Below are 23,727 nucleotides of genomic sequence, written 5' to 3'. Positions count from 1 at the left end.
TTTCTTTCTGTACTTTTGTCTGTTGATATAGAAACGGAGAGGAAGAGAAGGACCCAAACGTCACCAATGTCAGCACTGTGACAAATCCTTCAAAAAATCTGGATATCTAAAGATTCATCAGAGAGTTCACACTGGAGAGAAACCGTACAGCTGTGACCAGTGTGGGAAAGCTTTCACTCAATCAGGGAGCCTGAATACGCACCAACGCATTCACACTGGAAATCAACTGTACAGCTGCGACCAGTGTGGGAAAGCTTTCCGTACATCTTATAACCTTAAAGTCCACCATCGTGTTCACACTGGCTTGAAACCTTTCTGTTGTGAACTATGTGGAAATGCTTTCAATACATCATATAAACTAAAAAGGCACCAACAGGTTCACACTGGAGAGAAACCGCACAGTTGTGACCAATGTGTGAAAATGTTCAGTACATCTAGTCAGCTAAAAGATCACCAGCGTGTTCACACTGGACAGAGACCGTACAGCTGTGATCAATGTAGGAAAGCTTTTAGAAGATCAGGTCACCTAAAAATCCACCAACGTATTCACACTGGAGAGAAACCATACTGGTGTGACCAGTGTGGGAAAGCTTTTAGTCAATCAAGTTCCCTAGATAAGCACAGACGGGTTCACACCGGAGAGAAACCTTACTGGTGTGACCAATGTGGGAAAGCTTTCACCACATCAGGTAACCTAGACATTCACACACGCGTTCACACTGGAGAGAAACGGTACGGGTGTGACCAGTGTGGGAAAATGTTTGCTCGTATTAGTAACCTTAAAGTCCACCAACGCATTCACACTGCTTAGTTTTGAAAAATGTTTTTAGCCAAGCCAGCTGTTTACTTCTGCCTCCTCCTTGTGTCCTGATAGCTATGTTGCTATATTCTGATCTTCTCCACAAACTGAAGGAGTGGTGCTGAGTAGTCTAAGATTCAATGCTTTGATGGGAGGAATCTGTTTCAACTCAGTCGAATCTTCGCAGTGGAGTTTCCCAAGCTTTACCTGAGGGGAGGCTCACAGTTTGAAAACCCCTGGTGTAAGTAACAGCGACTGGTGAATAGACTGCAGCTCTGCAGCTTCTCAAGGCTAAAGCAGTTTTATTCATGTTTTTATTTACCAAAAATTAATTTTAATTCTTGTAAGATTGCTAGCTGTATTCAACCAGTGCTGCAACGAAAAATATTTTCTCACTGTCCATTAATCTGCCATGTATTTTCTCAATTTATTGCTTTGTAAATAAAAGGTTATAGACATGCCCGTCAGTGTGGACAGAAGTTCAAGGTGATGCATCACATGGCTTGTTTTGTCCGACCAAAACTTCAAACCTTTAAAAATGTTTATTTTCACATATGAAAAAGAAAAGAAGCAAATCTTCATAACTGAGAAGCTGGATCCACAACATGGTTACTATTTTTCCTTTTAAATGGACATTTACGATTAATTCTTAACGTACGTGGCTTCTGTCTCTGTTCAAAGATGCTCTCTGGTGTCAGATGTGAACGTCCTCCTTGATCTTTCTCCAGCCGTCCGCTGGCTCCTGCTCCATGACCTCTGACCTCTTCCCAGTCGATGCTGTGAGTGGTTCAGGTGTGGTGTTCACAGGCAGACCGTTCCCTTTCTGTCAGATGTGATGCCAAACACCTCTTCAGTTTTCCTCTCAGGGGGTCCTGTCTTTAGGGTGAACCAGCAGAGATCTGAAGGTGTTGGATGGGTTGTTTCTTAAAGACTCTGTATGTTCTGACAGTCCAGCCATGTAAGGGAGTCCCACTGGGATGTTTCTGGTCCTTCCTGTTGAGTTAGCGGAGTCTGTCCTGGTTTAAAGTTTGAGGATTGTCAGCACCCATCCAAAATCCATCCACGAATCAACAGCTGGAGAAAAATCAAGGAGGAGATTCAAATCTGACACAGAGAGCATCTGTCAGGCAGGAGTCCACACTACCATGAACTTTGCTACTTTATATCTGGCTGTGCCTAACCAATCGTCACTCCTTATGTCTCAACACAACAGCCAATCAGAGGCAGAGTAGGGCAAGTCCGCTACTGTCTGAACACGTTAGGACATTACTGCTGAACTTTCGTTTACCAAAGTCTTAAATTTGTTCTTGTCCTTTCATCGGATTAAATAGATGCCGTAACGTCATAATTAAACACTTATTACTGTTGTACGCCGGTGTTCAGCTTCACGCTCAGGACTGTGGAGTGTTCGCGGTGCACGAGCGCCGGCATCCTAGCAGATTACTGGTCAGTGAATGTTACAACAGCAACAGAGAGACAGTTGTGTATGAGGATCATGTCAGTGCAGTTCGGCACTGTTGTAGGGTAACGTTATGTGAATGGAAACATCCGACATGTTAATGCACTTTAAACTTACATTACCCAGATGTAAGAGGAAAAAACAAACCGGAGCCCAACTCCTTATCCATGCTGCTTTCAACCAAATACTATAAAATATGGCTGGGCGATATGGAAAAAATAGATCATCACAATATTTTTTTCTATATTGATATGTCGATATTTTTTACGATATATAATTTAATAGTGCTGCTAGTTTGAAGAGTATATGATAATGATGCCTGAAGAATCAAGAAGGTTCAATAGTTGAACTTAATAGTCATATAGTTTATTAACATTAAAAAATAGAGTAACATAATGTAAACATTTAACTGTCCAAACATGGATTGGTTGAGAATATGTTTTGTTATAAAATAATATTGATGAATAAGATCTAAATGTAAACATTTTACTCTCAGCAAACATGCTTTATCTGCCTTGACAAAACAATGCAAGTTAGCTTGTCTTGTAACTTATTATAAAATATATAACTAAAAGCAGTGACTACTATCACATCAAAAATTCCTTTGGCAGGGCAGCAAAGATTTCAAATGTTTGTAGAGGTACAACCAAGACAACAAAAGTAAACAAGTGAACCACAAAGTCCCCGGCAAGTTCAAGTATTCAACTGTCAGGCAAATAAAATATTAATTGTGTACTGGTTTTACATCGAATGTTTTAGAGGTATAAAGAGTATAAAAGTGCAAAATGTAAACATTGTAATTGTAAACCAGTCACTATGCCACACCTTTTAGGTAGTGCTCATTATATGTAACCCCACAGCATCTGGTTTTAAAGCTGCCCTGTGGCAGGTCACAATATTGCCACCAGTGCTAAATGCGCTCTCAGGTTGAGCTGGTGCCAAGAATACACAGGTACCGCTCTGCCAGGAGGTTCACTCTGGGGTAAGTTGCTGAGTGGATGCTCCACCATGCCAGGGGGTTGGTCTGGCTGTCTGCATCGGGAGCTGACAGGTAGCTGTTCAGTTCAGCCTCAATAGCCTGTAAGACCAGAAGTAGCAACTGATTAGGACTTCTTGAAAAAGCTGCCCAGTGTCGTCTTCTGCATTTTTGATGGTGACTGTGTAGCTGCTGCTGCATCTCCTCTGCCTCCCCCTGGGACAGTACATCTGAATGTGAGAGAAGCTTGTGATGTGTTTTGACATCCATCCAGCATCTGAGCCACAGCCCTGGATTTCACAGCCTCAACCTTCTCATCTTTGATGTAGCGGGTCTTTAATTGAGGATCAACTACAGATGTCATGTTCAGGAGGATTTTTATCAGCTGTTAAAACCTTTGCAAAGGCTTCTCCTGCTCCAGCACTCGTGCTATCATTGCATGACGGGACCCCCACCTGGTGGGTGATTCTGTGATCAACTTGTGCTTGGGTAGTTTGAGCTCCTCTTGAGCGGCTGCTAGTTCTCTCTTTCTCTTTCTCTTTCTCTTTCTCTCTTTTTCCATGAAAAAGAAAAAGCACTGACCACTTTCTTGCACACACCCATTGCTCTTTGGAGTCTCTGGTCTCTCACACTTCCCTCTAAAGATAAAGAAGAAAACAAAATATAGGGACACGTAAAACTTTGCTAGGCAAAGATGATGATAAAAAATGTTACACTTCTTTAATAAATATAATTATTATGAATATTATTGTAATTATTCTTATTGTTCTATACATACATAAATACATACAGACGATGTGTCCATTAACTTACCAATGGCTAGATGCAGCCTGTGACCGAAACACCGCAGGCGAGTCCAATCTTTAAGGGAAGCAGCCTTGACAATGTTTGCCACATTGTCCGTGGTGATGCACACCGGTCGGTCTTCGCTAAGGCCCCAAGATGCGAGAGCATCCTCCAGCCCCTGGCTGATCGTTTCGGCGGTATGGTCCTCCGGAAAATAGGCCGTCTGCAAGCATCTGCTTTGAAGAGCCCACTCCTCGTCAATGTAATGAATAGTCAGGCTCATATATGGCTCTTATGGACGGCTGGACCAGAGGTCCGTGGTTGTGGCAAAGTATTCCCTTAGCTGAATTTCCAGCTTCCCACGGCACTTTTCGTAAAGATGAGGCAGTGCGGTTTTGGAAAAGTATTTTCTGCCAGGGAATTTGTACCTGGAGTCCAGCACTTTAATCAATTTCCTGAACCCGTCTTTCTCCACTGTGTTCAGGGGCATCATGTCTTTCGCTATGAAGTAAGAAACTGCGCTGCAGGGCCGTGCAGAGACCTTTGGAAGGGCAGGTACTCAAAGTGTAAAAAGGGCACATGGAACAAGGATTTAAATAAGACTGATCTCATACTATTGACATAGAAATATATCGTCATGTATTCCTTGTTGACACGCATATACAGATGCTTCTGAATCGATACATCAGCAAATGCTGTGACGCAAAAAGAAACAGGGAATACCCAACTCTAGCTTTAAAACACTGTGGGCTGACATAACCTACAGGAAACAGTAGCTGTTGAGGGGTTGCTATGGATGCGGCTGCTGCTGCTGTTGTTGCGGATACTACTGGAGGTGATCTGTGACTACAGATATTTAAACAACTATAGGATATATATTGGCTCATTAAACAATTATGTGACCATAAAAAGATTGTTGAGTGTTTGGTACCAGCTCACAGTGACTGACCTGCTGTGATACTGCAGCCACTACCAAGGCTGACAGCTAGAGAGACGCTCACAGAGCTGCACACCAAGAGCTGCAGGTAGAGGAGAAAAGATACCAGATTTAAAAAAGTGTGGGAAATAATCTGAGGTGGCCATGGCAGGGTAAAAGAGTGAGACAAATCTATAGACAGAGGTTTGTGTGCGTCTGTGTTGCTTGCTTGTGTGTCTACAGTATGCAATATTGTGATAATGATTTTATTTATTGCATTGTGAATCTGAGATATATTTGGATTTTTATTGACTATATGTCTAATCATATATCTAAATAAATAAATTAGAATTAATCTTTTATAATATTCCTGACATCAAAGTAAAGAGTGAAGAAGAAACGGCCCTATTAGATTTCAGAAAAATGTATGAAATGTTTTTTAATCTGGTGTAGGCTAAGTCGGAGGAATAGGCTTAGAATTTTACCAGAGTTGTTATACTTATTTTAAGGCTTTTATTAAGTTACTTTAATAATCTTAGTTCAAGTGAAAAGATTTTAGTCTCAGTTTTAGCTCAGACCTCTTGATGCCCGTGAAACTTTTCTGTTGGTGTCTTTGTTTGTAGTGTAGAAGTAACGTTAGCTGTCGGCGTGGCAGGCAGGCGACACAGAGCAATATACACAACAACTGTGCTGCTCTCTTTGCAACAAACCACAACAAGCACATTGAGGTAAAAACGTTTTACGTTTGCAGGTGTCCTGTAGGCAGAGCTGCTGAATCACTAACGGTGTCTGAACGGCAGGACTCGTCACGGATGAGGTCATCAGGTGAAAGGTCATCAGTTGTGTCATTTTATTTACTGCGAAACTATTAATTCATTTTACTGATAGTTTGATCGGGCAGACCTTCACAAAAGGGCCTTTACAAATTTTAAAATAAATAAAATGAAGGAAATTGGGGCAATGGTCGCAAAAGACGACACGATTGATTGTTGTTTTGGTGCTGCTAACAGCAGAAGAACCACTAGCATGTTGGGAAAAACTTGTGGAACATGGGGCCGCATTTCCATACTCTCGGTGTGGTCGCTGGGATGGTACCTTTTCAGGTGAAAGATTTGTTGTGTTTCCCGTCTTGGTTATCACCGTCTTTATTTGCGCATCGTCGCTTTTCAGATATCCAAACCACTTCCTACATAATTGAGGAAGGTCTTAAAGTTTTAAATTTAACTTTGAGAATCCTGGGGGTGCCCTGCTTATACAACATGTAAGCTTAAAACAGACCCCTCTCACACTGTAGCTGTGTGTTTCTCTGCTTGTGTATCCTGAAGACTCATTTATTACAGATGTGTTCAGATGCTTGCTGAAATTTTGTTTGTGTTTTTCATAGATATTTTCATATTGTTTTACATTGAATATAGATTTTTAATGTTTTTCTTGTCTGTTAATGTGGTTTTGTTCAGATTGAAAGCAAATGGTTGTTGAAGCTGAAGACATGTCAGCTCAAGTGTGAAATGTTTTATCTTAAATTAAAACAAACAAAAGATTCTCTTCGATACTTTAAGACCGCCATGTTTCATATTTAGAGATGCAGGCTTCTGTCTCGGTTCCATAATGGCAGAGGTTTACAGGTGCACACGGAGCCGGCAGAAGAAGCACAGTTAGATTAGTTTTGGCAGCCTCATCCCACAGGCTCAGGTTTGGTCTTCCAGGTTTCTTTTTGTTTTGAAGAGTATATCCAAATGTGCATCCTCTGGCCCTGCAGACTGAGCCCTGGTGGACCTTCAGTCATACGTACTGTGATGTCTGTTAGCTCACATGCTCACATTTTCAGCATTAAAAATATTAATTATATGAAGTTTCAGTTATTTTAATGACTCAATAATGTAAAAGCAGCATTTTACTGCTGTAGTTTTCTCATCAGACTGCATCTAACGATTATTTTCATTCTGGATCAATCTGCCGATTATTTCCTCCATTTATTGAGTGTTTGGTTTGTAAAGATTCTGTAAATAGTGAGAAATGCTGTCACAGAGCCCAAAGTGACACCTTCACAATGCTTGTTGTGTCCAACCAACAGTCCATGTGAGAACTATGAAATGTTTTTAGTCACTCAGCTAACAGATTAATCGACTAATAGTTTCAGCTGCACTTGTATAAATTGTTGGGGAGTTTTATTTATAACAAAACATCATATTTTACAAACTCTTTGTGTGTTTCTGTGTAAATTGTAACTAGTAACTAAAGCTGTCAGATAAATGTAGTGAAGTAAAAGTACAATATTTCCCTCTGAGATGTGGAGCAGAAGTAGAAAGTAAAGTACAAGTACCTGAGTGTTGTACTTGAGTACAGCAGTGTAGTAAATGCAGCTGTTGTGTTAATGTGAATGTTTTGTGAGGAGCTCTCCAGTTTGTCCTGAGGGACAAACAGACTGACAGTGACAGGAAGCAGCCAGCAGGAGGCAGCAGAGGAGCTTCAGTTTGTTCAACAGATGATAGTTTTCACTTTAAACTCACTGGAGGAGCAGACTGTGTGCAGAGGGTTTGTGTCCTGTTACCTTTAATAGAAACAACCAGTCCTCCCATAATGGAAGATCAGCAGCCCAGTAAGGTTGTTGTTATTTCATTAAACAACAGTTTATTATGGAATAAACAGCATTTGAGCAAAATATCAACTGAAACATTAAAGCTGATTAAGAGGAAGAGGTCGGAGTCCATCACTTGTGTTCAGTCCCGGTCCGGCCGTGTTTACTGGGAGGCTGCTGAGACCAGAGTCTGAATCTGACCAAAACCTTAATCTTACACATCACACCTTTAAGGTTGAACTAATTTGATCTCTTTTATACTGTTATGTTGTTTAATCTACAGCAACGCATCATTTTCTGAGATCATCTTTTGTTTGAAGCGTCGCTGTCCTGTGGGAATAGTGTTGCCAACTTTGTCACTATGAAATAAGGGCCTTTTACACAGTCCTTTAATTAAACCACTACCTGTTACCTTTACACAAATACAAAACACATGTGGCTCTTGCACTGTAGGTTACAAAAGGTTATCCCCTTCATGTACATATGACAAACTAAAAAGAACATAGCTACTTGAAATGTGTTTTATTTCCTGTTCATGCTTTTTCAGTCAGTTCAGAAGTCAAGTAACTTGCACCGCACTCCATCAAACACAGAAAAATATCTCACGCGCCCAAAAGGAGAACTTCATCCCTCAGTTTATCACAAACGTAGAAGTTTGGTTTCTTTTATACGTTGGTTGTGGTTCTTCAGAAAATATGACAAATTATGAAGGGTCCAAAATATAAACACAGCAACTTCCAGCCTCTTCTGGTGCAGAAAGTTCTGACATGTGGTTTAACTTGACTCTTAACTTCCTGTCTTCCTGTCAGTGGTTATGAAAATAAAATAAAAATGTAGTAAGGCTGTCAAGCATTCTGTGTTGCTGTCAGATAAGTTATGCCTGAAGTAGCCTAAAGTCTTTTTAAATGTGCATATGGCACTTTTCACCTCATTAAAAAATATGTATTGATGAAATCTTTGAGACGGGGGTCTAGGGGTCCTCCCACAGAAGATTTTGAGCATTAAACACTTAACTTGTTCTGGAGATATTTTCTGCACCAATTTATGGTGGAAATGTCTTTATTTTTATAAAGGAAAGGACAAAATGTAGGTGGCAGGTAACAATTCAGAATATAAAATGCAGTAATCAGTAACTTATTCTTTTTTAGCTTAAGGTACTTTTTTTTTATATATAGAAGTTTCTTCTATATTTACATTGCATTTGCAGGCTTATTGTGCAAATAAAATGAAATTGACAGAAATGTCACCACGATTCCACACAACTGTTCACTTCAGCACCTCTGATAAAGTGCAGCTCACAGCCGCTTTAGAGGGAATGAAGCATCCAGAGGGGGACAGAGACAGCAGGACACAGACTGTGAACCTGCCGCCTTGGCAACAGTAACTAAGGAGGTGGGGCAATACGTCATCACGAGAAAAAGGGGTCCCGCAGTGCCCCTGTATCTCAGCCTGAAGAGCTCCGAGACCAGAATCCAGACTCAGTCCAGGACAACACGGTCCACCAGTCACAGACCTGCAGGACGATGGAGAACCAGAACCCGGACCACAGGAGCCAAACAGCAGCCTCGTGCTCTGATAGCACCGATGTTCAGGTCAGTGTTCATGACTTCATCACGAGACTAAAGACACGAGGAAGAGTCTCGAGGGTCCGTGTATCATCCGTTCATTCTGTTGTTAGAGATCAGAGCCTGAAAACCCGCTCCAGGGTTTGTGTTGACGTGGTTTGATTTCCAAAGTGTCTCTGTGATTCCTGTTTTCATCTTGAAGAGAGGAAGCTGAAAGAGAAACTCACGAGCGTTTCTCTTTTGTCTGTGCTGTGGTTTCCGCGCATGCAGCACGTGTTGTGTCGGGCGCGCGCAGAACAAGCTGATGGTGAAAAGTGAAGCAGAGTCATTATATTTCCTCGTGTGTTGGTGAGTTTATCACAGTGGCAAACAGTCTGCCTGCGTTATTATTCTCTGAATGATTGTCGTGCAGGTTTCAGCTCTAAATTTTGTGGAGACTCAGAGCCCGTCTGGGATAATAATAATCAAGGAATACATAACAATAGCAAATATCGATATTTTGAGTACAGCCCTGTTTAAATCCTTGTTCCATGTGCCCCTTTTATACTTTGAGCACCTGCCCTTCCAAAGGTCTCTGCACGGCCCTGCTTACATGTTCACACTGGAGAGAAACCATACTGGTGTGAACAATGTGGGAAAACCTTTACTCTGCGTGGTGCTCTTAAATATCACCAACGCAGTCACGCGGCTTCGTTTTGACTTTTTAAAGCAAAACAATGAATTACTTTCCTCTTAAGTAAATGAGTTGAATATTTGTTAATGAACCTCCTCTTTATTCATGTAGTCTAGTTTTTATTTCACTTAAATATTACTTTTGTTATTGTAAAAACAAGCACAACAAACAAATGCTAGCACTGTTAGCGCTGCGTGAAAGGAGTATTTTCTCATTGTCTGATGTTTCGTCCCAGCTCGCTAGGGGTAGAGGAGACGTAAGCCTAAACCAACATCCGTCCAAAACTTATATAAATATTCTGTGTATTATCACATAAGACAATGATAAATCTTCATATCTGAGAGTGAAACCACAGAATGGTTGCTGTTTTTTGTTTTAAAGTGACTACAGCCTTTTTCAGCCAATGGACTGGGCTTGGCTGTCATCACATGACTTCAGTATGACGCATGATAACAGGTGGTTGTCTTTGGGTGGAGATGGTAACCTCTGTTTCTGATCGAAGATGCTCTCTGGTGAGGGAGGTGATTACTCATTGTGGCCTAAAGACTCTGGATGGATGTCCTGACATGTCAGGGAGTCCCACTGAGATGTTTCTGGTCGTTTCTATTGACGTAATTCCACCTCTTGTTGACATCCATCACCCTGTCCACCCTGTGATAGTGTAATCTGGCAACAATTGTGTCATGTCCAGGCAATCCAGTAAGTTGTATTAAGATCTTCATTCTGTAGCCTTCAAAGTTGGAAGCCTGGAGAGGAAGTGTGTCCCATTCCAACTATGCCTAAGAGCAGTGAATGTTTTAGCCATCCTTTTAGTCTGCACCTGTGGATGCAAAATGTTATTACTGACACCGGACTGGTCATGTTGACTCCTCCTGGACAAACTGGGACCTGTTTAAAAATGGCGGCTTAAGGCTTAATACTCTCTTTTATCATCCTTTGAGAGGATCTACTGGTACACGTTAACCCACTTAAGAGGAAAGCTGATGTGGACCCTCTTTTGATAGTCGTTTGGCCATCTGCTGGGCTCGATGACGATTGGCGTGGCCGGTGGTGGATTCCTCCAATCGAGTGATGGCAACTGACAGCGACTGTGGTTAAATACTTGTTACTCGGGGCAGCTGTGATTTTCATTGATCGGTTTGCCTCGCTGTGTCAGGTTGTGTCTGAAAGTACTGTTGAACACGAGTGTGTTATTTGAGATCATTGATGTTTAAGTTGTTTATGAAAATAGGGCCCAGGTTTAGATTTATACTGATTTTGCTATATTTGTGTATTTGTTTTGTGTTAGTTTCACTAGGTCTAAGTGCGATGCGCTCTTTGTGGTTTGGTTTTGAAATTGTTGTTTTTACTACCTTGCGTAGGTTAACTCGTTACCTCTCAGTAGAGATTTCTTTTTGGTCATTGGTTTAAGCAGCATCCAATCGGCCATTTTTCTGTTACAGTTTACTGCGTTTCAGTTCTTACCTTACAAAGAAATAAGTTTTCTTTACCAAATCCATCTGGTTTATGTTATCTTCATTGGCCACATGAGCCCGGTCGTAACATCTTCATATATATTTTGTTGTTATTTTATATCTGTGTGTTTTCTATTGTTTATACTTGTGTCAATACATCATTGATACATTTACTGTTTTGACATTTTTTTTCTTTTTGTGAAGTATAGTATAGTAGGCATGTTGAGTTTTATTTCCTGAAGTATTTGTTAGATGTGTACAAACTCAATTTTCAATAGTCTCATTAAATTAGTCGACACAAAGAGAAGCTTTGACTCATCATTTGAAACCGGATGTTCAATGAACTGTTTCCATTCAGCAGTATTTGTTGTGGTTCTTCAGAAAATATGACAAATTCTGACAGGTCCAAAATATAAACACAGCAACTTGCAGCATCCTCTAAATCCTGCTGGTGTAGAAAGTTCTGACATGTGGTTTAACTTGAATCTAGGTTATATTGTGTTTAATGAAAAAATGCTCTTGTCTGATAGACAACAAAACTGTTGTTTTTATTGAATCGTATTCATCTCATACAGAAATCTTCAGCAAAAATAAAATAGCCTACAAACGACAGAATAATAGAAGATGACACAAATTTGGATACACAGGGGGATCACATAGCAAGCAACAAAGGCATTAAAGAAAAATAGTCTTTATACATTTTAACTGTTTTAAATTCTTCAAACTATATAATGCTTCAATATAATGTATGATTATGCTCCTCCCCTACTACAGGTTGTGTCCGGGGTGAGATGGATCTGCGGTGATGTTTCCTGCCTGTTTCCTGACTCTGGGTGGGGGGGCTCCTCCTGAAGTCCACAGTCATCTCCACAGTTTTGAACGTGTTAAGCTCCATGTTGTTCTGACCGCACCACAGCACCAGCTGATCAACCTCCCGTCTGTAGGCCGACTCATCACCGTCCCGGATGAGGCAGATGACTGTTGTTTCGTCAGCGAACTTCAGGAGTTTGACAGATGGGTCTCCTGAGGTGTAGTCGTTGGTGTAGAGGGAGAAGAGCAGTGGGGAGGGCACACACCCCTGTGGGGCGCCAGTGCTGATTGTCCGGGTGCTGGATGTGATGTTTCCCAGCCTCACCTGCTGACTCCTGACAGTCAGGAAGTCTGTGATCCACTGACAGGTGGAGGCTGGCACAGTGAGCTGGGTGAGTTAATAGAATAAATAGATAAATAGAGAGAGACTCTTACAGTAGAATATTATAGAGCCTGTGAAGTTATCAGAACGGGCTGCACCCATTGTACCAGTCCTAAAAACCAGATTGCAGCACGAGAATTTGTGGAGACTATAAGCTGACAGTAATCAAGGTGTTACCCATCAAACTGGACCTGTTGCCAGAAAAGGTGAAAGCAGTGCTGGAGGCTGAGCTCATTGAGGACTGTCGGAACTTTTACGATAAGTTCAAAGCCAAACTTGTCGACATTACTGGCACCTCTGCATAAATTGCTGGGGAACGGTGAACTGTGGTCCTGGGGGCCAGAGCAAGACAGTTCTTTCCAGCAGTCAAAACAACTTTTGCAATCCAACAGTGTGCGTGTGCACTATAATAAAAAGAGGGAACTGCTACTTTCCCGTGAAGCTTCCTCATATGTAGTGGAAGCAGCGCTGCATGTCTGACGGAGAGGAGAGGCCTAAAGGGTCTGCATCCTGAAATCTTTCAGCTGCAGAAAAGAACTACTCCCAGCTAGATAAAGAAGGATTAGCTGTTATTTTTTGAGTACAGTATTTTCACAAGTATTTGTATGGCTCGAAATTTGAGATTTGCACAGTATAAGCCATTGATAAATGTATTCCATAAGATGAAGGCTGTATATTATGTTATGTTATGAGTATGTTATCAGGTACAGACCAGGTAAAGACAACGGAAACGCTGACGCCCTCTGATGCCTCCCACTGCCAGGGAAACCCAGAGGTCCAGCACCAGAGGAGCGTGTGTTAATGTTGGAACAGAGGCAAGGTCCATTAATGATCTCATCTTAACTTCAGAAGTGGACCACTAAGGATCCCATACTCACAAGGGTGCAGGAGTAAGTACTGAGTAGATGGCCAAATAAACAGGAAATAGATTTTAAGCCGTACAGACAGAGACAACATGAGCTGTCCCTTGTATTTAATAAAAAAACATGACTGTGACCTTGTTAATGTGTAACTGCAAACATCTTTTGTCCTTTATCTTTAAAAAAAAAAAATTATATATATTATTTTAAATATTCAGTTTCAAAAGTAACCTGACAGACAAAACTTTAAATTGTTTAGAATATTTCATATTATATTAAGTATATATTATAAATATATAATATAAATATGCAAATGTGTGCACATAAAACAGAGGGGAAATGGTAAGATGGGCCTTGTTTATGAACCTGACATGATTAAAATAAAATAAGACTTTACTGATCCTATACTGGGAATATTTGCATGTTGCAGCAATTTTAGAAACAGTGAAAAAATGAAACATAATTTACAAAGATGAAAAATGAAAGAAAAATGAAAATAAACAATGTAATTAAGATAAAAACTAAAATTTCACATTTTGAAATTAATTTAAATTTGTTTTAGTAAGGACAGTATGAGTGATCTGCATTTTGAGTGCTTTTTACTGACACCTACTACACTGAGCTCCTTATGAGACAGACCAAAATAAATCAGCCGCTCTCTTAATATAAGCATGCAGCTTCCTGTCCTAGTCCAAGGAGAAGACATAATAATGTGATCTGAACCTGTGGTCTAGTCTTCTCCCCAATTATCTCTGCCCTCTTCCTGCATTATCTGAACAAAGTGACTTTATCAGCTGACCTGAGACTAATGTTTCTAATAGAGATGTCTAGAAACGCCTTCTCATAAACATCCGGATTAATCAGACCTCTGTCTTTCTGACCCACGCTTTTGGCATATTCTGTTGGTATAATATGACAAACATGTTTTAATATATGCTGCAAAACAGAGAAAAGTCACCACATTAGCAGCGGGACAAAAGAAACACTTGTGGTCAGGTGTAGTGGGACAAAATAAAACACTTGTGGTCAGGTGTAGTGGGACAAAAGAAACACTAGTGGTCAGGTGTAGTGGGACAAAAGAAACACTTGTGGTCACTGTAGCGGGACAAAAGACACACTTGTGGTCACTGTAGCGGGACAAAAGAAACACTAGTGGTCAGGTGTAGTGGGACAAATGAAACACTTGTGGTCACTATAGCGGGACAAAAGAAACACTTGTGGTCAGGTGTAGCGGGACAAAAGAAACACTTGTGGTCAGGTGTAGCGGGACAAAAGAAACACTTGTGGTCACTGTAGCGGGACAAATGAAACACTTGTGGTCACTGTAGTGGGACAAAAGAAACACTTGTGGTCAGGTGTAGTGGGACAAATGAAACACTTGTGGTCACTGTAGTGGGACAAAAGAAACACTTGTGGTCAGGTGTAGTGGGACAAATGAAACACTTGTGGTCACTATAGCGGGACAAAAGAAACACTTGTGGTCCGGTGTAATGGGACAAATGAAACACTTGTGGTCACTATAGCGGGACAAAAGAAACACTTGTGGTCCGGTGTAATGGGACAAATGAAACACTTGTGGTCACTATAGCGGGACAAAAGAAACACTTGTGGTCACTGTAGTGGGACAAAAGAAACACTTGTGGTCAGGTGTAGTGGGACAAAAACACTTGTGGTCACTGTAGCGGGACAAATGAAACACTTGTGGTCAGGTGTAGTGGACAAATGAAACACTTGTGGTCACTATAGCGGGACAAATGAAACACTTGTGGTCACTGTAGCGGGACAAAAGAAACATTTGTGGTCACTGTAGCGGGACAAATGAAACACTTGTGGTCACTATAGCGGGACAAAAGAAACATTTGTGGTCACTGTAGCGGGACAAAAGAAACACTTGTGGTCACTATAGCGGGACAAAATAAACATTTGTGGTCACTGAAGCGGGACAAAAGAAACATTTGTGGTCAGGTGTAGTGGGACAAAAGAAACACTTGTGGTCACTGTAGCGGGACACAAGAGAAACTAACAGAAATTTACATGCCGTGCTCGAAACCAGTTACTTTGCAACAGCATGGTAGAGGTCCTGAATTTCAGTTATGGCTTTTGGTTTTAATGTGCCACCCCTGGATTTCTCGTGGCCCTATCTGGCCCCCCTATGGAAAAATTTCTGGGGGCACACTGGATGTTAGTATTTAGCTCAAAGTACAGCCTCACAGAGCTGCAAGCATGGCTTCAGACTCTGATCAGAAGGTCAGTGTTACCTGTGGTCACAGAGAGGGCTGGATCTGCTGGAGCTGTGCCATGGGAAGCTAGAAAAACAACATTTTCATCAGAGTGTTCATCTCTATTATTATAAACTATCAGCGTCAGTAAGTTTACTGCCAAATGCAGCAGAGGAAACTGGACAGTAAAGTAGAAAAAGGAAACTGTGGTTTGAACTGCTCTGAGAGAAAAAAAGCCCAGTGCGATCTCACATCACCAAGTGGTACGATGGGACAAACATCTCTTCAGTGGTCGATCTGTAAGTACAATCTGTTCATAGGTTCATAGGTAGCTTTATTGTCACACATGCACAGTACACAGTGAAATTTGTTTCTATTGGAGCAAGCCTCCGGGCCGCAGCTATATTCAGCGCCGCCACTCGCTTTCCAGAAAATAATTAATGCAGACAGCTACATAGTATACATGGCATAACAACATACAATACATAATAATACACAAGACAACACACATTACATGCGGTCACATGGGGGGTATGGTGCGAGTAAGATAATGAGTCTGTGTTTGTGAAATATGCGGCTTCAGACTGACTATGTTGTTAAAAAAAAGTCCTGTTCATTGGCCTTGTCCTTGACGAGAGATAAACCAGTGCGCAGGAGAAGATAGGAAGGCCAGCTGCAAGTCGTTTTCCCGCTCGGGTGGAGAAGGGGAGGGGAATCATTTTTAATCCAATTTAGGTTCTGTCCACATTTCAGTAACTACACAGTTAGCAGGTGAGCTGAGCTGGAGAAGTATAAAGGTGAGATAAAGGATCAAACTGTCTGGAAAACGTCAGACAGAAGAGTTTATTGATCAGTGAAGCCAAAACAAGCAATAGAGGACAGAGAGAGTCAGAAGTTACTGAAATTACAGAGAAATGTGACGAGCAAACAGGAAAGAAGATCATTGTTTAACAGTTTGTTCAGACTTTGTTCTTACTTCACTCTGATACAACCTTTAAGAGCAGGAAGTGAAACCAGCTTTAAACTGGATGTTAAAGGGACAAAGACTGAAACACACAGTCATGTTAAAGCTGGAAGATACTGTGAGTGTTCAGTGAGGATCAGGGTCTCCATCTTCTCTGAGGTGTACAGTTGTTGTGTCTGCAGTAAAACCTCAAACCAACCTGAGTGTGATTTCTCTTTAGTTCTGGCCTCACTGCTGTGCTGCACAACAAACCAAGGTGAGTAAACTCCTTCTGCCAGCGTCTGAAACTCACTGTCTCACAAATCCTGACAGAAAAGTCAGTGTTGAGGACACAGCTGGGAAATCAGGATGATCAGTGAAGATGTTTCTACATTCACAGATCAGTCAGTCTCTTAATAACAGGACCTAAGAGGCTTTTCATCCCAGCAGACTCACTTTTCACGACTCAGTTCCACCTGGGTTCCTCACACTGGGGCCAGATTAGGATTCTGTTGCTATAAACATACACAGTATCTCACAAAAGTGAGTGCACCCCTCACATTTTTGTAAATATTTGATTATATCTTTTCATGTGACATAAGACTGAAGAAATGACACTACTTTACAATGTAAATTAGTGAGCGTTCAGCTTGTATAACAGTATAAATTTGCTGTCCCCTCAAATTAACACATCACACAGCCTTTAATGTCTAAACCGATGGCAACAAAAGTGAGTGCACCCCATCGGCTTAACCAGGTACGCCAGTTAAAGCCCCAGATGTTCTGACTGTGTCTCCACATGCACATTTAAAAAGACTAACAAGGCTACATCAGGCATGCCTGCATGTATGTAGACTCAACTGGGATTAAATTAAATGAGAAAAGTTGATATACAGGAGAAACATATCTGACAGAAATACAAAATGCCTGACAGCCTTACTGCATTATATTACACTACATATTTTTTATTTTGAATTGTCACCTCAGACATTCCCCAATAACTGGTACACACTGGTAGAGGACTGGTAACTGTTACAAAAACTGTCAATATTTTGTGTGGCCACCATTATTTTCCAGGACTGCCTTAACGCTCTTGTGCATGGAGTTCACCAGAGCTTCACAGGTTGCAACTGGAGTCCTCTTCCACTCCTCTGCCCTCCGTTTGAGGATGCTCAATAGGGTTTAGGGTTATCATGTTGGACAACTGCCCTGCGGCCCAGTCACCATGGAGAGGCCTGTTCTGAGTGGAACCTGTCCTGTTGAATCGCTGTATGCTCTTGGCCTCAGTTTCAGGGTCTTGGCAATATTCTTATAGCTTAGGCCATCTTTATGTGTGAAGGAGTGTGAGAGCGATAACACCAACTTTAACACACCTGCTCCCCATTCGCACTTGAGATTGTGTAACATGTAGCAAACCTACTTAGTCAGTTAGTTAACCAATCAGTCAGTCTTATATCAAAGCCGTGAATCCTCCGTCAAGTGACCTGGATTTAAACAGTACACACACACAGTTCCTGTGATTAAGGTGAAATTTATTAACTAACTTTAAACTTTAAATATATCAAAGACAAACAGCAATAATCATTAAACAACCAGAAGTTAATCAATGAGAGTAACAGAGTTTAAGGTGAATTTAGTTGGTCCATTGTGGAAAGAATTTGGGAGTAAGAGAACTAAGGAACACAAGTTATATGATCATAACTGAGTTAACTAAGGCTAGAAGTTTTAGGCTAAAGGATTAAAAATAAAGAACATCCACTGAGCAGCCTTACAGCCTGTTGGTTTCTCAGCCGGTTTGTGTTCGGGTGGCCCCATGACTAGTTAGCGCTCAGGTCCTTGGTGTCCACAGTTTCAGCAGCCTGGCACGCCAAGACCGACGTTTTACTAGCAGGTTTGTCCTGGAGATCCGTCCTAGTCGGCTTGGGTTGAAGAAAACTTCCAGTGATAAGCCGTTAGCGTGGCTTGGTTCATTGGTTGATGTCCTCAGTGTCACAGCTAGTGTAACTAACCCACGTGGCTGGGTCCGATCTTTGGTGGAGCAGCAGAAGTTAATTCGACTGAAATAACGCTTCACTACTTCAAAGCGCGAGAGCAAAATATCTAGTCTGTCTGTCAGTGGTCTTAAGTCTAATTTATGCTGTGTGACCAGAAACTTCAGTTACCACAGTCACAGAAAACTAGTTTTGCTTGATATCATGCACAATGTGTTAAACATGAGTAGCTAACCACAACCTAGCTATAGTCATGTCCGAGTGCACAAATGCACTACCAGTCAAGCTTCACGTAAAGAGGGCTAACGTTAGCTAACTGTTATCCATGTCATTATATAAAAAGGAGACAATGATAGACTGCGTGACCTTGCCAACGGTAAATATAAATAATCATTAAATCATGCCATAGTACATTTAAAAGCATTTCTATTGAAATGAGTGACGTCAACTTACCTCCATCTAGCCTGTACACGTTACTACGCCGTCTCCAGTAGAGCTGAGGGCTTGACGGAGCCATCAGAGCGAGGGGATTGTGGGCGTGACTATGTGGTAAATGCAAACCCATGATTGGTCAGTCAAACCCACCAATAGAATCTCTTCTATTGACCATTTTTGACTAGCAAAACTTTTTGACTTGTAAAACTTTCTGACTCGCAAGAACTTGCAATCAAATAATATGACATAATAGCAATAAAAACCTTTTGTGACACAAAAAGGCCTGTTTATTTTTAATTACAAACTTGATTTTTGATTGCAGTGTGATAAATATTCTCTCAAAACATTTCTTTTTGCTTGCATTAAAAAGACCTTCGTAGTAATAGAACTACTCAAATTGAAGTCGCAGGCCACTAAGTAACTTAACAAAGATTATTTAATTCAAACAGGGTAATAAGGGAAGTTTAAAAGGGGAAGCCTAGTTCAGGATGAGGTGAGTCTCTGGACAAGGTTAATATTGTCATTTTAACAGTCATGCATAGAGTCTGTTATCTCAACTTCACCGGAGGTTTTATGGCCGAAACTGCACAAACAGCACTTGGCAATGGAGCAAACCACCTGCTTTGGGGTACTTCAGCTGGCTGGTTCACTACAAACACTAATGGGTCACATGACTACAGTGAGAGAAAATGGCTAATTGGGCACAATTTGGACATTTTCACTTAGGGGTGTACTCACTTTTGATGCCAGCGGTTTAGACATTAATGGCTGTGATGTGATGTGTTATTTTGAGGGAACAGCAAATTTACACTGTTATACAAGCTGCACACTCACTACTTTACATTGTGGCAAAGTGTCATTTCTTTAGTGTCACATGAAAAGATTTAATCAAATATTTACAAAAGAAGTGAGGGGTGTGCTCACTTTTATGAGATACTACATACCACTCTGCATGATGAGTACTTTTACTTTACATTACTTTTACATGTTACTTATAATACTGATAAAGCTAAAGCTTTTAAACTTTTTCTTTAATTCAGTGTTGAATGTAGGACTTTTCTTCGTCATGGATTGTATTATTATGGTTAATTACCACTTAGATAAACGATCTGAATGTTTCTCCCACCCCTGCCAAGACCAGGGTTCATGTTCTGAGTGTGTTCAGGTTCAGTTTTAAAGGCACTTAAAGTTCAGGAAAGGTGTCTCGTGTTTTCTGACCTTCAGTGGTGTCTGTGATTTACAACATGTACATAAGTACAACAGCTGTCATAAAACCATCACAGAGGCTGCTTCAGGTTCAGGTTTTGGTTTCAGGGTTTCTTCTTTGTTGTACTTAAAGGGTTATGTAGTTTTAACAAAAATGCAAAAGATCATCAGTGTGTCATGTCAACCCTCCAGCCTCTCTGACTGTGAGTCCCAGCTGCTCTCAGCATTTTGAAGGAGAGTTTGTCTCTCTGAGCTGTGAGGAGGACGACAGCTCTGCTGGATGGACGCTGAGGAGGAACACAACCAGAGAAACCAGGACTCAGTGTGGAGCTGGCTGGGGAAGATCAGCTGGTTCTTCCTGTAACATCAGCTACATCGACCCAGTGGACAGTGGAGTTTACTGGTGTGAGTCCAGAGAGGGAGCAACCAGTAACACCATCAACATCACTGTCCTGGTAAGATCAGACTGTGGAGTTAGTGTTGATGAAGCTGTGTGTAAATGATGAAATGCTGTAGTTTGTCTCTGTGTTGAGGTGGACCAGTGATCCTGCAGAGTCCTGTCCTCCCTGTGATGGAGGGACAGGATGTCACTCTGCACTGTAAAACAGAGATCCCTCCCTCCAACCTCCCAGCTGGTTTCTATAAAGATGGCTCCCTCATCAGGAATGAGCCTACAGGTCACATGACCATCCACCATGTTAACAAGTCTGATGAAGGCCTCTACAAGTGTAACATCAGAGGTCGTGGAGAGTCTCCATCCAGCTGGATCTCTGTCACAGGTGAGGAGGTTTCCTTTGATTTCAGGACTTATTTCATCCAGAGATTCACCTGACCAGGTGGATTCTCTCTACAGGTAAACCTACAACCACAGACCCGCCCACCTCTGTAGCCCCGCCCACATCTGGAGCCCCACCCCGTGCCTCAGACCCCCTCCAGCTTGTGTTCAGACTGGTCTGCCAGCTGGTGGTGTTCTGTCCGTACTGCATCTCCACTGTCCTCATGGTGTCTTTATATCGACACAGGGCCACAGGTAACACATTAATCATTAATCAATCAATCAGTCTCTCTCTGGTGTAGATGATTGACAGTCTCTAATAGAAGCTTGTAAACGATCAACATTTTCTTTCTAACCTGCTCTGACTGCAGGAAATGACCTGCCTGTTTCCATGGTGATGACCCCTTCCACCCAGGCTGAGGAGGGATTGGTTGATGGCCATGATGACATCATCAGCGCTGTCACCACAGAGCGTCACTTCTGAGCTGTTCACAAATCAAAGAAAAAAGAGATGTGGTTTCAATCGAAGATGATGAAAGTGAAACGTCCCGTTTTGATCAGTCACAAACCTTTAACTTCTACTTCAGATTCTGATGCAGCAGCACCAAAACAAGCGGTGGAAGCTGATTTACAAAGGTGGAAAACCTCTTTATCGTCTTCTCACTCTCACTTCCTTATTAAATATCATGTTTTCTAATGAACTGCATCACTTGTGGAAAACAAAAGCCCACTCTTTGTCCTCTGAGTCTTCTTGGGGTCAAAAGAAACCTCCAGACTTTCATGGTTTCAGCTGTACTTGTATAAAGTGAAAAATGTGATGTTTCATTTATAATTAAACATCATATTTTATAAACTGTTGATGTGTTTGTGTGTAATAATCTTAATTTGTAAAGTAAGTTGTAACTAAAGCTGTCAGATAAATGTAGTGAAGTAAAAGTACAATATTTCCCTCTGAGATGGAAGTAGAAGTAGAAAGTAAAGTACAAGTAATGTGAATGTCCAGTTTGTCCTGAGGGACGAACAGACTGACAGTGACAGGAAGCAGCCAGCAGGAGGCAGCAGAGGAGCTTCAGTTTGTTCAACAGATGATAGTTTTCACTTTAAAGTCACAAAGTCAAACAACCAGTCCTCCTATAATGGAAGATCAGCAGCCCAGTAAGGTTGTTGTTATTTCATTAAACAACAGTTTATTATGCTTCCTCCCTCTGTTCTTCTTTGTGGTTTGCCATGCCACCTGTTCGGCTCTCTTGCACGTCCCATTCTCTTCTTTCTATCTAGACTCTGTCCCCTGTCTTGTTCACCTGTACACAATCAGTTCAACCAGAGCCAATTCCTCTCTCCTCCAATCAGGCACCGTAAGGTGTGTGACATAATCAATCCCAGCTGTCTCCCATCAGTCCACTTGATCCACACTTCAAAACCAATAAATATAAACCATGCAGTAATCAGATGGCGCCAGTGTGTAAGGCAAGCCGTCTGTCAGCATCATGCTGCATCTGCTTTTTGTTTGCTCTTGCCTTATTTCTCTGTTTTTGCTGCCCGGATGCAGGGCCGGCCTGTGGCATAGGCGACATGGGCAGTTGCCTAGGAAGAAGAAGCGTCCCAGGAACAGGGCAGGAAGTCAGACACAGAAACGGCAGAGAAACGGTCAATTTTCAAAATAAAATACCCATTACAGACTTCCGATCGTACATCAACAATAAACACAGTTAAATCAGACAAAATAAAACATTTTTACTACGTACAACATAAATCATAGTACACGTTTGTGGATTGTCTTCTGTGGGTTACAAATATTAAGTACAATTAAATCTTCCAAATTTTTGTGCATGTAATAGGTTTGCAAAGTGAAGAAGCACGTCGTTTGTAGTCCAGCCATTTCCCTCTCATCCTTGTGATGACAGACTGTTCAGGAGGCAGAAACCTCGCAAAGCAGCTGGGCCGGATTCTGTCTCCACATCCACCCAGAAGCACTGTGCTGATCAGCTGTTTACAGACATTTTTAACACCTCACTGGAGACATGCAATGTGCCAGCCTGCTTCAAAGCCTCCATCATCATCCCCTGTCCCCAAGAAACCAAGGACCACCGGACTAAACGACTACAGACCTGTTGCCCTGACCTCTGTGGTTATGAAGTCCTTTGAACGCCTTATGTTGTCCCACCTAAAATCCATCGCAGACCCACTCCTGGACACTGTGCAGTTTGCCTAGAGAGCCAACAGGTCTGTAGATGATGCAGTAAACATGGCCCCTCACTTCATCCTCCAGCACCTGGACTACACCACTATCCTATTTGTGGATTTCCGCTCTGCTTTTAACACCATCATCCCGGCCCTGCTGCAAGACAAGCTCTCTCAGCTGAACGTGCCTGACTCCACCTGCAGGTGGATCACAGACTTCCTGACTGACAGGAAGCAGCACATGAACCTGGGAAAACAAGTCTCTGATTCCAGGACCATCAGCACTGGTTCCCCTCAAGGTTGCGTTCTTTCCCATCTGCTCTTCTCCCTGTACACCAACACCTGCACCTCCAGTCACCAGTCTGTCAAGCTCCTGAAGTTTGCAGATGAGACCACGCTCATTGGGTTCATCTTTGGTGGGGATGAATCCGCCTACAGGTGGGAGATCGACCATTTAGTGACCTTGTGCTTTATTTCCACAATTGAAAGGCGCAGTATGGAATAGTTATGGCAACTATAGGTGAGCACAAATAACACTGCTGGTTTGAATGTTAACATGTGATACGGAGTTAAATTAAATAGGCCTATGTGAGAACCATCGTTATCGATTCCTCTCACATTCAATTTTATTTTGATATTAAACCACTACATACATGATCAAACTTTTTTTGCGTATGAACGGACATAATTAGGTTTTTGATTGACTGCTTCATTGACAT

At 41.7% G+C, this 23,727-nt stretch overlaps 2 protein-coding genes across 2 annotated transcripts in view; one reads left to right on the top strand and one right to left on the bottom strand.

The window, feature by feature from the left end:
* The window catches only part of LOC119912596 (zinc finger protein 721-like), a 343,224-nt gene that overhangs the window by 293,005 nt on the left and 26,492 nt on the right, over positions 1-23,727 (bottom strand). The window lies entirely within an intron of this gene.
* On the top strand, positions 15,588-21,683 carry LOC119912673 (low affinity immunoglobulin gamma Fc region receptor II-like). Its single transcript, XM_038731961.1, has 6 exons — positions 15,588-15,776; positions 16,662-16,697; positions 20,245-20,505; positions 20,583-20,831; positions 20,906-21,082; positions 21,199-21,683. Exons 1-6 carry the CDS (start codon positions 15,641-15,643, stop codon positions 21,309-21,311), a joined length of 972 nt encoding a protein of 323 aa, XP_038587889.1. The 5' UTR covers positions 15,588-15,640; the 3' UTR covers positions 21,312-21,683.

Source organism: Micropterus salmoides, unplaced genomic scaffold (assembly GCF_014851395.1).
Source record: "Micropterus salmoides isolate LMB-PRFRI ecotype aquatic unplaced genomic scaffold, ASM1485139v1 Ms_hic_scaffold_2, whole genome shotgun sequence".
NCBI lineage: Eukaryota > Metazoa > Chordata > Actinopteri > Centrarchiformes > Centrarchidae > Micropterus > Micropterus salmoides.
This window is presented reverse-complemented; position numbering and strand designations above follow the sequence as displayed.